At 40.4% G+C, this 13,389-nt stretch overlaps 1 protein-coding gene across 3 annotated transcripts in view; it reads left to right on the top strand.

The window, feature by feature from the left end:
• Nucleotides 1–13,389, top strand: part of LOC140359961 (inactive dipeptidyl peptidase 10-like) — a 310,263-nt gene that overhangs the window by 266,318 nt on the left and 30,556 nt on the right. For all 3 annotated transcript variants that reach the window (XM_072445245.1, XM_072445242.1, XM_072445243.1), the window contains exons 6-9: nt 5,061–5,113; nt 6,556–6,637; nt 11,265–11,385; nt 12,081–12,235. In XM_072445245.1, the coding sequence (XP_072301346.1) occupies nt 5,061–5,113; nt 6,556–6,637; nt 11,265–11,385; nt 12,081–12,235 (411 nt within the window). The remainder of the gene's footprint in view (nt 1–5,060; nt 5,114–6,555; nt 6,638–11,264; nt 11,386–12,080; nt 12,236–13,389) is intronic.

Genomic DNA, 13,389 nt, shown 5'->3' with positions numbered 1-13,389 from the left:
AGATAAAATGTCTGTTCTTGGTCTTGGATTTGATCAAATAAATTTCCCCCAAAAATGTGACTTATACTCCAGTGCGACTTATATATGTTTTTTTTTCTTCTATATTATGCATTTTTTGCCCAGTGCGACTTATACTCCAGTGCGACTTATAGTCCAGAAAATACGGTAATAAGATACTGTTTTTAAGATAATTGACAGATTTGAATAAAAAAAAGTTGATGAGCTGAAAATGAGGATAAATGTGACCTTTTTGATCGCTGCAGGTCCCTGTCAGCAGTTTGTTTTCACAGTGCTTAAATGCTTTCTGGACTGTAAAGGATTTTCGAGGTTTAAGCCAGCGATACTCTGCCTATTATTTTAGTCGAGTCATGTCTGGACTCCAGGACTCCAGGAAACCAAAATACAGTTCCGTTCTTTCTCACGCCCTGGAACAGTGTTATTGATGTAGTCACCTCATTGTTGTGGCTCTGTCGCACAGAAGTCGGCCTCGATCCAAACCTCAACGAGCGTTCCCTGTCCAGTCCTCATACGTCTGTGTCTGTCCAGTCGTGGCTTGGGTAACACTTTTGTCAGCAACGTTTGCGGCCAATTTTGTGCCGTGCCAATTCCTGATTTCACTCTCGATATGTAGCTGCTGCTGCTGTTTCGCTCTGGATTTACTGAACAGATCAACTGCATTTTGAAAGTGCAAGCTCTCGTGCAATGAACATTCTGGATGCAAATATGGTTAGGTCATTTGTATTTAAAGTTAAGGTGCACTTTTTGAAGCAAAAAATAAATGTATCCTCTGTTTTTTGACATTCTTTTTATTTATTTATTGACCTTTATTTAACCAGTAATGTCCCGGTGAGATTCAGAATCTCTTTCTCAGGGAAGTCCCGGGCCCAGAGGGGAAGAGCCTGTTGCACATGTTTTTAGTGTATTTGCTTTAGTGGCCCCCTGTCAGGAGCAGTGGGCAACCGCAGTGCAGCGCCCGCAGACTCTCTGCTCGGTTAAAGCGACTGTAGCTGGACGGGTTAGCCTGTTGTGCATGTTTTACCACTCGGCTCCCTTTGCTCGGAACATGTTGAAGAAAGACTGGAAACTGACTGACTTGTTCCTATTCTTAAACGCCTTTAATACAAGCTGAAAGCGTTGGAAAGCGTTTATTTTTTTAAAAGTGATATCCCTCATGTTATTCATTTTATTATTGCCCATGACAGGTTTTTACGATGGTCTAATTTTGACTTAATTTGGTGTATTTGTTGTACATGTAAATGATAGTTTTGCACCAATCAAGTAGGTATTTGTGGAGAAACGTTGAATCACACTAGGGACACTCATTCAACACAAAGTTTATGCATAAATTACAAAAAAGAAACAACTCTAAACATTAATTCAACAAAATAAAGTCGCTTTAATATCGTTTTTTCTCAGTGTTTGCTGGGTAATTTCCTTGTGTGATGTCATCAATAAACAGGAACTGAAATGATAAAGCTAAATAAAAAAAATGCTATTCTTGGATAAAATGTTTTTACATGTTTAGAAAGAAATAAAATATATAAAACTTAACTGCATTTTAGTTCAATGACTTATTCAACCAAAATTAATTAGTCAGATCGTCTTGCTAGTGTAATCCCAAAGTATTTATCCAATTTATCCAAATTATAAATACATTATACATTATAATAGGAAAGGCGTGTTTAATGAAAAGCACATTTTTGGACACAAAGTAATTCAAAAGTGTGGATAAAACACTCATCTAATACATTTTATTTATTTTTTGCTATTTGGGGTCACAAGATCAGCAGCCGTAACCGTCACAAGCTGGACTCAAACTGCCAGCCCTCCTGTTATAGGGCAACTGCTCCACCACCTGTGCCACCCATTTTAGTTCAGTCTTATGCTTCTTCTTCTTCTTCTTCTTCATGCTAAAAATGTCGTGTTCAGTGGCTGCTCTGCTCCAGACTCGGCGTTGTCAGTGCTAAACCTGAGAGACGTCCCGCTGTGTCTGGCCCGAGGAGCAGGTTAAAATAAAGCCTTTTGGAGGAGACGTTTAACACAGCGGAGAAGAGTCGGATCTGCCTGTGGCTAAAACCTCCTCCCGGTGTTCGAAGCTCTAGCTAATGCTCCAGAATGTGCCGTGGAGAGGGGCGGGGTCGACACAGGACAGAGGCGCTGCGCTCGCCAGGTCAAGTCAAGGAGACGAGTTTTAAATAATACAAAGACTGATTGCTGAGGGATAAAATAGGCTGCGTACAAACTTTTCAACGCTATTTCCAAGTCCTGGGACGATGTAGCGGTCATGCCATTCTGCAGCGTTGTCCAAATGTCCAGTAGGTGGGAAAGTAGTGCTCAGAGTGTCCTTCGAATGCAAGAGTGGGGAAAACGACAGCGAAAAGTGACACAAAATAATCGACTTTAAATGAAGAAAGAAGAAGCAGGCAGAAGAGCTGTTTTAACCCACTGTTGACCCCGTTGATTATGAATAAGCCACTCTTAAATAAACCGTAAAAAGCTGCTAACATTAGCCGCTTACCTTAGCTTATTGCTGTTTCCCATCTCAGACTAAATGCTGCATAATCCGGTCCGTTGTGATATTTAACGTGTGAAATTCACGTCGAACAAAATGTGTGTGATTAAAATTAGTTCAGAAACACTCAATATTTATTACAGAAATTTAAAAAATCACCCGATGTTTTGCTTATGACAAATAACTGTTGAGTAACCGACTGCTTTTGTTTCACTTGTATTCATTCTATTATTATTTCACTATTTCTGGCCACAAGTACTCTAGTTTACACGTGACACATCTTTTTCACTCAACTGACGCCGAGCTGTGCACTTTAGCATATTTTTTCCATGAGTCTTCACAAGTGGCTGCATTAGAGCCTGTATAAGTGGCTTTTAACTAGCTGCGCAGAGACGGCTCGTAATACAGGAAAAGACTGTGGATTTGAGCTGTGACCTTAGTCGACGTGCCTCTCTAAATCAACATTTGCTGTAGGTATCTGGCAAAAGATGCATTTATGGTGTCGTTTTCCTTTTGTTTGCGGTGCCGGGGATGATTTTGGACACTCGTCTGCTCGTCCGTCACAGTTTGCACCGTCAAGCGCCAGCATTTGTCAGCATTTGACGCAGGAAAGCGATTCAACCGCAACCCTATTAAAATATACAGCATGAATTCAAGGATGCACTAGACAGTCAAGGGTGGAAAAGGTTTTTGAAGTCGAGACATTTCAGCTGTAATCTGGAAGTCATTTTCAATCTAAAGATACAGGATTTAGAAACTGGTCCGGTTACTGGAACGACCCATGGCAAGAACAACAAAGACAAGCAGTTTCGGGTTGTATAACTCCTCTCTTTAGGGCAGGATTTATCTAGCGTTGGACTTTATACTGTCTAGCTTCTAAGTTTAGTGCCTTTAGGTTGAAAATAACTTCTGGATGGCAGTCAAAACTCAAAGTCTCGATGTCCAGATGCTCATGAACCCATTAACCCAATAAAGAATTACAGTACATGTCGACTCACTAATTGTCAGCATCTTGGAATCTTTTGGACTTGGCCAAGCAAAAGAACGTAACAACCAAGAATAATTAGTCTGGCTTCAAACATTGTCATCTATTGAAGACGTTTCAGCTCTCACCCACGAGAGGCTTCACCGAGAGTTGGGGACACATATTTGGAGGGGGTGAGCAGTTTGTCCTCTGAGTTGCGTAACTTGAACACGGCGTAGGATTCGATGGGTGATCCTTCTCGCCCACAGTCTGAACTGAACAAACCAGCCGCCTTCTCTTTACGTGACTTGCCAAAACGGTGACAACCCTACGTCCTCCCTGTCATTTCCCCCCGACACGTGTCGATCGTCAAGATGCTAATGTCTTTGTGGTGTCAGGGGGGGAGAAGGGGGGAGAACAGGGGATCCACCCGTCAATGTCTTCCTTGGGGTCTTTTTACTTCTGGCCTGATGGTGCTGATGATGGCGTTTTCATGAGGAATTAAAATGCCTGCCCCCTAGCTGTCAACCATGCAAATGAGCGGAGATGCTATCATTGCAAACGGACAGTGTGCGCTCTCTTTCATGCTCCCTTTTTCTCATTTTTTTAGACAGTTTAATGTGTTTTATTGTGTTTTACAGTTTTATTTTTCAATTTAATCCATTTATAGATTTAAATACCTTCAAATGTTGTTGTCTTTTCCCATTGGGACATAAAGATCAGCATTTAAAGTAGCACCTTTTCACCAGACTTTACTTTCTTGTACTGTAACTGGATGTACAGAAGGATTTGTTATCTGTTAATACCTTATTTACTCAAATATAAATTTGTATGCCAATTTTTAGTAAGATCTAGTTTACTCAAACACTAAATAAGATTCTAAATCCCCTCACGAATCTTTTTGTCTCTAACCTGTCATCAAAATGAAGCAATACATTTACACCTGGTGTAATAAAATGTAATAAAATGTAAATATATGATTATATTTGTGTGATATATATTATCTTCATAAAATATGACTATATTTGTGTGATATATGTTATCTGCATCATTAGTTTAAGAGAAAAACGCCATGTGTGAAAAAAATCTGTGAAAGTGTAAGAGGAGGCAAAAGGATGTTTACGGGGGTTAGGCGAACATTCCCCAAGCTCTTATCTCTAAGGAAAATACAGTTGTAAAAACAAGTGCTGGATGTCGAGTTAACCAATGAGAAAAGTGACCCGCCTATTATGTGTAAAATCCATAATGTGAAATAAAAGCACTTGCAAGAGGGAGAAACGCCGTAAGACTTGGAGGGCCGTCAGGCTGTATACAACTGCCTGACGGCCGGCTGGTCTCTCCCTTGCAAGCCACACAAAGTCTGACGTTTCTGTGTCGTTTTATATTCTATGTTGAATTCTCTGACTGTTAAGGAATAGCATTGATTTATGTGTAATTTCTTGACACCTGGCTCTATCCATTTTTCAGATTTCCCAAACATGTGCAAGATTCAGTTTTTTTGTATCGGCTTAAAAATTTACCTTTAGTGGATAAAATATGATGGTAACTTCAACTTCTTTCCCTTTGTCTCTGTTTGTGCTTCAGGTTTATCGTCACTCCTACATGGCGTCTTACAGCATCTACAACATCCAGACAAGGTCAGTGCAGAAACTCATGTATCGCTTATGATAAATGCGCATTAGTATTTTGAGAGGACTAATCTTAAAAATATATCCAAAGTTAAAAAGAGAGTTCTTACTAGACACAACTTGGAATTGGCTTCTATGTTTAGTAGGTGGGATTACTGCAATGGCATTTTGACAGGTCTCAGCAAACGTCAAATGGTCAGGTTATGGTCAGGATATGGTCAGGATATGGGCAGGATATGGTCAGGATATGGGCAGGATATGGGCAGGGTATGGTCAGGATATGGTCAGGATATGGTCAGGGTATGGGCAGGATATGGGCAGGATATGGGCAGGGTATGGTCAGGATATGGTCAGGATATGGGCAGGGTATGGTCAGGATATGGTCAGGATATGGTCAGGGTATGGGCAGGATATGGGCAGGATATGGGCAGGGTATGGTCAGGATATGGTCAGGATATGGTCAGGGTATGGTCAGGATATGGGCAGGATGTGGTCAGGATATGGGCAGGATATGGACAGGATATGGACAGGATATGGTCAGGATATGGTCAGGATATGGGCAGGGTATGGTCAGGATATGGTCAGGGTATGGTCAGGATATGGGCAGGATGTGGTCAGGATATGGGCAGGATATGGTCAGGATATGGGCAGCGTATGGTCAGGATATGGTCAGGGTATGGTCAGGATATGGTCAGGGTATGGTCAGGATATGGTCAGGATATGGGCAGGATGTGGTCAGGATATGGGCAGGATATGGTCAGGATATGGGCAGGATATGGGCAGGATATGGGCAGGATATGGTCAGGATATGGTCAGGATATGGGCAGGGTATGGTCAGGATATGGTCAGGATATGGGCAGGATATGGGCAGGGTATGGTCAGGATATGGGCAGGATATGGGCAGGGTATGGTCAGGATATGGTCAGGATATGGGCAGGGTATGGTCAGGATATGGGCAGGGTATGGTCAGGATATGGGCAGGATGTGGTCAGGATATGGGCAGGATGTGGTCAGGATATGGGCAGGATATGGTCAGGATATGGTCAGGGTATGGGCAGGACATGGTCAGGATATGCTCGTTCCAAAGGGTTCCCGGGTTTACTGTCTGAATTGTCTGTGGAACACGGCCACGGCAATTAAAATCTGTCCCCGACTTTTAAATCTGAGCTAAAACATTACAGATCACCTCAGCATTTATGTGAAATTATAAACTGTTGAATTCAGTACAAGTATTTATTGCCTTTTTTGTCTTGCATTGTCTTGATGAACTGCTGTAATGTATTATACCGTATATTCATCTTTTGTGCAGTACTTTGGGGTTGCTTGTGCATGAATTGTGCTGTATAAACACGTGCCTTGCTTAACCCTCATTAAAACATACATGTATTTGTGTTTGGATTGATTCACACGTGGTTTTGAGTGTCTGTTCTGCACCGCTGTGTTGTTTCCAGAGAGGTTTGGGCCCTGGACCCTCCGGAGGTGGGGAACTCGGTGCTGCAGTACGCTGCCTGGGGAGTCCAAGGGCAACAACTGGTCAGTGCTTTTCATTTACCAATACAACATCCATCAACGTGTCGTTTCATCTTTTTTTAGATTAGATGGCTGTGCACGTGCTACCGCATTGGGAAGAATGGCCAAAATCGTACTCAAAATACTGTTAATTTTACAGGAAAAAAGTAAAAGGCAGTCACTTATATAAGAATAAATCATTTGGTGAAGAAGTTAAATGCAACATCTCACTTAACATTGATATAGAACACAATAATGCACATTCAGAAAGTCAGAAAACAAGAATAAGTAAAAGTACTGTTGATACCAGTGATGTTATTCAAGTGAAAAATGCGCAAAAACTTCATCAAATAATACTCTCAGGTAAACACAACTCAGACTGTGCTTTTATTAGACTCAAAGTTGATAAAAAAATAAGCTGATTTTGATGTTATATAAAGCATTTTGATGTTATATAAAGCCGTCATTTACCAACGCAATGCGAGATGCGGTTTGTTGAAATTAGGGACCGGCTAAAACGGCAGCTCTTTTCCATTTCACTAAATTGACTTTTATCTCGATATCCCTCTTCATAAACTGTCATCGAGCCGAGCGGCGCTAATTACATGCAAATGAATTCCCCTCGCACACAGTTGTTTATCTGCTGCGGACAAGCTGCCGCGGTACAGTCGAAATCTAAAGTGCGGCGGGTTCGAACGTGCGGGAGTCGTCACGGACACGAGGTTTGAGGGCTTTTCACGGCTGCGGGACGGACACTGACTCGGCTCTAATAAAAAAAAATACAATAATATTTTAGAAGCAGAAGGATGGTGGAAAATGAATCACGGAGCTGTGCGGATCTGAGCAAACGTGAGTCATTACAGAGACGATCCAGCGGTGAGCGAGTGGAGAAATGGAGAGAACTGTTGGATATATATATGCGGAATAAGTGTCAAAATAAGATAAAGATACTGTATTTTCTGGACTATAAGTCGTACCAGCCAAAAAAATGTATAACAGAGAAGAAAAAAACATATATAAGTTGGACTGGAGTATGAAACGCAGTTGCAAATGTGAAAATAACAATAATACCACATATAAGTCACTCCGGAGTATAAGTATATAAGTGCAAATATAAGTATAAGTTGCACCAGCCAAAAAAAGCATAATAGAGAAGAAAAAACATATATAAGTCGCACTGTAGTATTAAATGCGGTTGAAAGTGTGAAAATAACAAATAATATGAATTGAAATTGTAGTTTCAACCAACAGAGTGAAGTTACGTTTTGTATATCATGATTTGGCTGCTAAAAGCAAAGTTAGCCCAGCTGTGTTTGCTGAATTCTCTTTAGAAATATGTCATAGTTTGTGCGTTTTCTGGGGAAGTCTGAAGTCGAGTGTTATGGTAATACTAAAATAAAACTTTATGAAATTTCCCCATGTGTGGACAATAAAGGATTATCTTATCTTATCTTGAAAACAGTCTGCAACCACAGTTTCCCCAGTAACTAGCATCTCCCTGTGGAAAAATGTGATCTATTTTGCCTTTTTTCTCCCACCGGCTGCACTTGGAGCCTGGCGTACGTGTGCTGTGCCTTAACCACTCCACCACCGGGCAGCACCAAAAACTGTGATAGATTTTTCCAACATAATTCGCTCCAAACATCAGACTTAGTAGTTGTCCTCCACTGAGAATTACAAGTGCAGTTCTGCAGAAAAGAATGTTAGGTAATGCGTTATAATGAGCCCAAACTCACATTTGAGCCCATTATAACATTCACAAGAAAACACAAAGTGCTCAGATTTGCCCTTCGTTAAGTATCAAAATCTGAAAAAAATTGTCCATCTGAGAGAACCTGTTTGTCCCTTTTATACGTCACAAAAATCCATAACAAAAACAAGTCTGAAATAGTGTCACTGCATCGAAAAACATGTTTTGAGACGTCGCACGGGAACATCTGAGCTTTTACTTTGAATAGCTTTAAGAAGACGCTGTCGGCCGCCGCACCTTGAGAAGACAAACGTCCACGGCACTTACGCAGATCCAAATGATAAAGGGACCTCTTATTCCCAAAAGCACTTTCATAAATCACAATATTCGTCGGTTTTTATTCAAATCTGCGCCGCTCCAGCCCTGAATGGACCCGAGTTTAACTAGACTTTTGAGTTTTGCACCAAAATCCCTGCTTAAAGGGCAAAGTCTGTTATTCTGTAATAGTTTCTTTGTAGAGCCCGACTTTGTATTCAACATTTTGTGCTCAGTTACTGCAAACTAACAATTATTTAGACGTGAAAGTAACCTACTACTACTATCACATTCATTACTATCTATTACTGATATTATTACTAGTGCTACCATTACTACAACTCAGAAGTGTTACATTCGCAGTTACATTTACTTAAGAAATTGTACTTTTCAACGTTGTTTGACAGTTATTTTTAATTGCTTTGGCACGAGTTCCGAAACCTTCTTTAAATCTGTCAACTCGTTTGCACACATTGCAAAACTCTACATTTGTGTTATGATCCCGGTGGCAAAAACCCAAAAGCAGTCCAGATAAAAGGCAAAGTAGAGTTTATTTAAGAAAAAAAAACATTCAAAATTCAAAGGCAAAGCACAAAGGTTGAGAATGTCCAAAAAATGCGAAAACACAAAATATCCCAAAAACTCCAAAAGTCAAAAAACACAAAAGATCCAAAATGTCAAAACTGGAAAGCGCAAACTTAGCTCAGGTAGACAGGCAGGAAAACAAAGCAGGGGAGGGGAGGGGCGGGGCAGACGAACAGACACAGAACAAAGGGGAGACTGAACTTAAATACACACAGAGAAGCAGGTGATTGGTGGAGAGCAAACAAGTGGCAGGAGAAACTAATTGAGGGAATGAGAAGACTGACAGCAGGTGTGGCGGAGACTGGGAAATCCAGGAAGTAGCAGACGGCAGGCGAGGGGCAGGTGAGGGGCGGAGACACAGGAACACATGGCCCACAAAAACAAACATGGGAGCACATGACAAACACAAGGGGCACATGGGAAATGGAGTCTCAGCAGAGCGGATACTAACAATTTGAGTTAAAAAAAAAATCGGAATGCTTAAAGAGTCTTTGGGAACAAAACCATGAGATTTAGAAGCGTATCTAATCGTCATGGAGACACAGAGATGCTGCCACACTTTTAGACGTGTGTGTGAGAGTTCCAGACCTAAAGGACCATCACACTGTTTGTGAAATATTACACAAACACGTCACGTTTTCTTTTCCCAAACTGCGACTCGAACCAATGTAAAACTGTGATAATTTGCTCTTCTATCACAAAAGATGGAATAATTACTCTTTTCTAATCTCAAAATAGCTTAAAAACAAGTACAATTTGCGGTAAAGTGTGAGATATTGCTTAAAATAAACTGTAAAACTATTGTTGGGTCGACGTTTCTGTGAGAATTTGTCCAGTAAAATTGAAAAAAAGAACTGTATACGCCTGGATCCTTGTGTTTGTTCCACGTTAAATGCATGGAATATGTTATATTAAAGATACGCAGCAGGAGTCGCACAGATTGTACAGTTGTGGTCCATATTTACATACACTTAACATAAAGGCCTTTCAGACACTACTAACAGTACTAACCCCTGCTGCTAATACATATATAATCATAATCATTCTGCATTATACCTTTATTTACTAGTACTCCTTATGCATTGTCCACTGTATTTGTTGTGGGTGAACTTGTTTGCTTCACCTAAAATGTTTTAAAGTGCTTAATAAGTGCTTAATGATACAAATACACGACTAAGTGACTGCAGTATCCATAATTGCTTCTCAGAAACAGTGAGACGGTATCGACGGGCTCCCAGACGTACGCTATGAGATCCTTTACTCAGAAAGACTATTACATTACAACAATTTAGCCAGACTTCCTTTGCTAAAGTGTGTATTTACAAGCGTGATTCAATTACACTTGGCTTCAAATGTAAATAACTTAATAATAGCGCCGAGTGTGTTCCTCTGATAGTTACCTAACACCAATTTCACATTTACCGCATTTATTTAATGGCTTTAAAACAGAAAATAAACTCACTATATGAGGTTTGTACTGTGTAATGTCTGCATAATATCCAAGCTCGGGATCAAATTATCCCGTGTATTGTTTCATCTGAATATGACTGTAAAACCAGACATGCACAGGTGAATTGATGAACTGTATAGAGTAAATAAATGTGATTTATTGGTGTTTTAACCTTGACACTAACTTGCCACAATGAAGTAGTTTTTTTTAACCTTTATACGTGTGTTTATTTATTTTATTTAGCAGCTATAATATAGTTTCTACTTTCAAAACACAGAAAAAACATACAAACGACCATAAAATCATTACAAAACGTGTTGAGTACCGTATTTTCAAGACTATAAGTTTCATCTTTTTTCATAGTTTTGGCCGGGGTGCGACTTTTACTTATATTTATACTTATATACTTATACTTATACTCTGCAGCGACTTATATGTGACATTATTTGTTATTTTCACCGCATTTCATACTCCAGTGCAACTTATATATGCTTTTTTCTTCTCTATCATACATTTTTTGGCTGGTGCGACTTATACTCCAGTGCAACTTATAGTCCTGAAAATACGGTAAATGAATCCTTATGTTACGCCTGTGCATTGTGTATTTCCAGATGTACATATTTGAGAATAACATCTACTACCAGTCTGACGTGAAGAGCAACTCGCTGAGGCTCACGTCGTCGGGCAAAGAGGGAGTCATCTTCAACGGCATCGCGGACTGGCTCTACGAAGGTATTTTATGTATTTTTATGTATTTTGAAATATCGTGCCAGTTTTATAGAATAACTTGAAAACTGCTGCAATCAGAACGGCGACGTCGCATTTCCTGTTGCTTTACAGTTTCACAAATAACACGCGGAAAACAAACTTGTACCAAATGTTTCAGTAAACGCACGTTTTTCAAGACATTGTCCAACCAAAACATATAATAATTTGACGTGAAATTGCTAACACAAGGTTACGTTTTCCTGCAGAAATCCGCAACGTTTTTTCAGTTTCCCGTCATGTTTTTCACTTTCTTTTGTCCTAGTAAAAGTTCACGTTTGATTTGTACTCAAAAACTGCATCAAAAACTGTGAACAAAGACGTTTAGTGCTCGGCAATATTACGGGACAATTTATCACAAACTATTTCCTCATATTGATTGAGTCAGATTCTTCATTCAATATTTATTTTATCTAATCAAAAGACTTTCGATATCAATTTCCCGAACACAAAAGAAAAACTCGTCAGATTTCCTTCTACATAGTTTGAACTTTTTACTATTTGCCTCAGTTTCACCAGAATATATATATATACAGTGTCAATAAAAGTATTCATGAGTAAAAATCTGATGCACAGCGCTACAAACACAGATTGCTCACCGTGTCGCTGTTGTAGTAACTGACTCTGGTGCTGATTTCCTGTTTGTGTTTGCTTGTGTTCAGAGGAGATTTTGAAAACCCACGTGGCTCATTGGTGGTCCCCCGATGGAGAGAGACTGGCCTTCCTGGTCCTGAACGACAGTCTGGTCCCAAACATGGTCCTGCCCCGCTTCACCGGGGCCGTGTACCCCCGGGGCAAGCACTACCCCTACCCCAAGGTCTGACCAATGACATCGCTGGTGCACAAGAGACCAGATGTGGATTTGTAACGCTTGAGTCACTGTTTTGATCTATTAAGACTTGACTTGATCAAATGGGCAAAGACTTGGGACTTGACTTGAGATGACTTGATGATTCTCCTCACAAAAATAAATGTGTTTCTAAAAGCATTATCACTTTACAGTCGAGACATAGACGTGAACAAGTCACAGAAATCATATAAATGCAAAAATATGAGCCGTTTTCTGTAAATTGTAATTTGATACAATCGCTTGAAAGGACTAAACTCAGAGTAAAGAACATGGACTTGACATGGACTTGACTTGGACTTGACTTGGACTTGACTTGGACTTGACTTGGACTTGACATGGACTTGACTTGGACTTGACTTGGACTTGACTTGGACTTGACTTGGACTTGACTTGGACTTGACTTGGACTTGACTTGGACTTGACTTGGACTTGACTTGGACTTGTGGGCCATTAACTTGGGACTTGACTCAGACGTGATGACCTGGTCCCACCTCTGAATAAGACCAGCTCTAAACCAGGACTAACTAAGGACTAACCAGCTCTAAACCAGGACTAACTAAGGACTAAACCAGCTCCAAACCAGGACAAACCAAGGACTAAACCAGCTCTAAACCAGGACTAACTAAGGACTAAACCAGGCCTAAACCAGGACTAACCAAGGACTAAACCAGCTCTAAACCAGGACTAACCAATGACTAAACCAGCTCAAAACCAGGACTAATCAAGGACAAAACCAGCTCTAAACCAGGACTAACTAAGGACTAAACCAGCTCTAAACCAGGACTAACTAAGGACTAACCAGCTCTAAACCAGGACTAACTAAGGACTAAACCAGGCCTAAACCAGGACTAACTAAGGACTAAACCAGGCCTAAACCAGGACTAACTAAGGACTAAACCAGGCCTAAACCAGGACTAACCAAGGACTAAACCAGCTCTAAACCAGGACTAACCAATGACTGAACCAGCTCAAAACCAGGACTAATCAAGGACAAAACCAGCTCTAAACCAGGACTAACTAAGGACTAAACCAGCTCTAAACCAGGGCTAACCAAAGACTAAACCAGCTCTAAACCAAGACTAACCAAGGACTAAACCAGCTCTAAACCAGGACTAACCAAG

The sequence above is a fragment of the Eucyclogobius newberryi genome, unplaced genomic scaffold (genome assembly GCF_026437365.1).
Source record: "Eucyclogobius newberryi isolate DKJ021-1_F unplaced genomic scaffold, fEucNew1.0.hap1 SCAF_14, whole genome shotgun sequence".
Classification (NCBI taxonomy): Eukaryota; Metazoa; Chordata; class Actinopteri; order Gobiiformes; family Gobiidae; genus Eucyclogobius; species Eucyclogobius newberryi.
The sequence above is the reverse complement of the archived record's forward strand: the minus strand, read 5'-3'. Positions and strand labels throughout refer to the sequence as shown.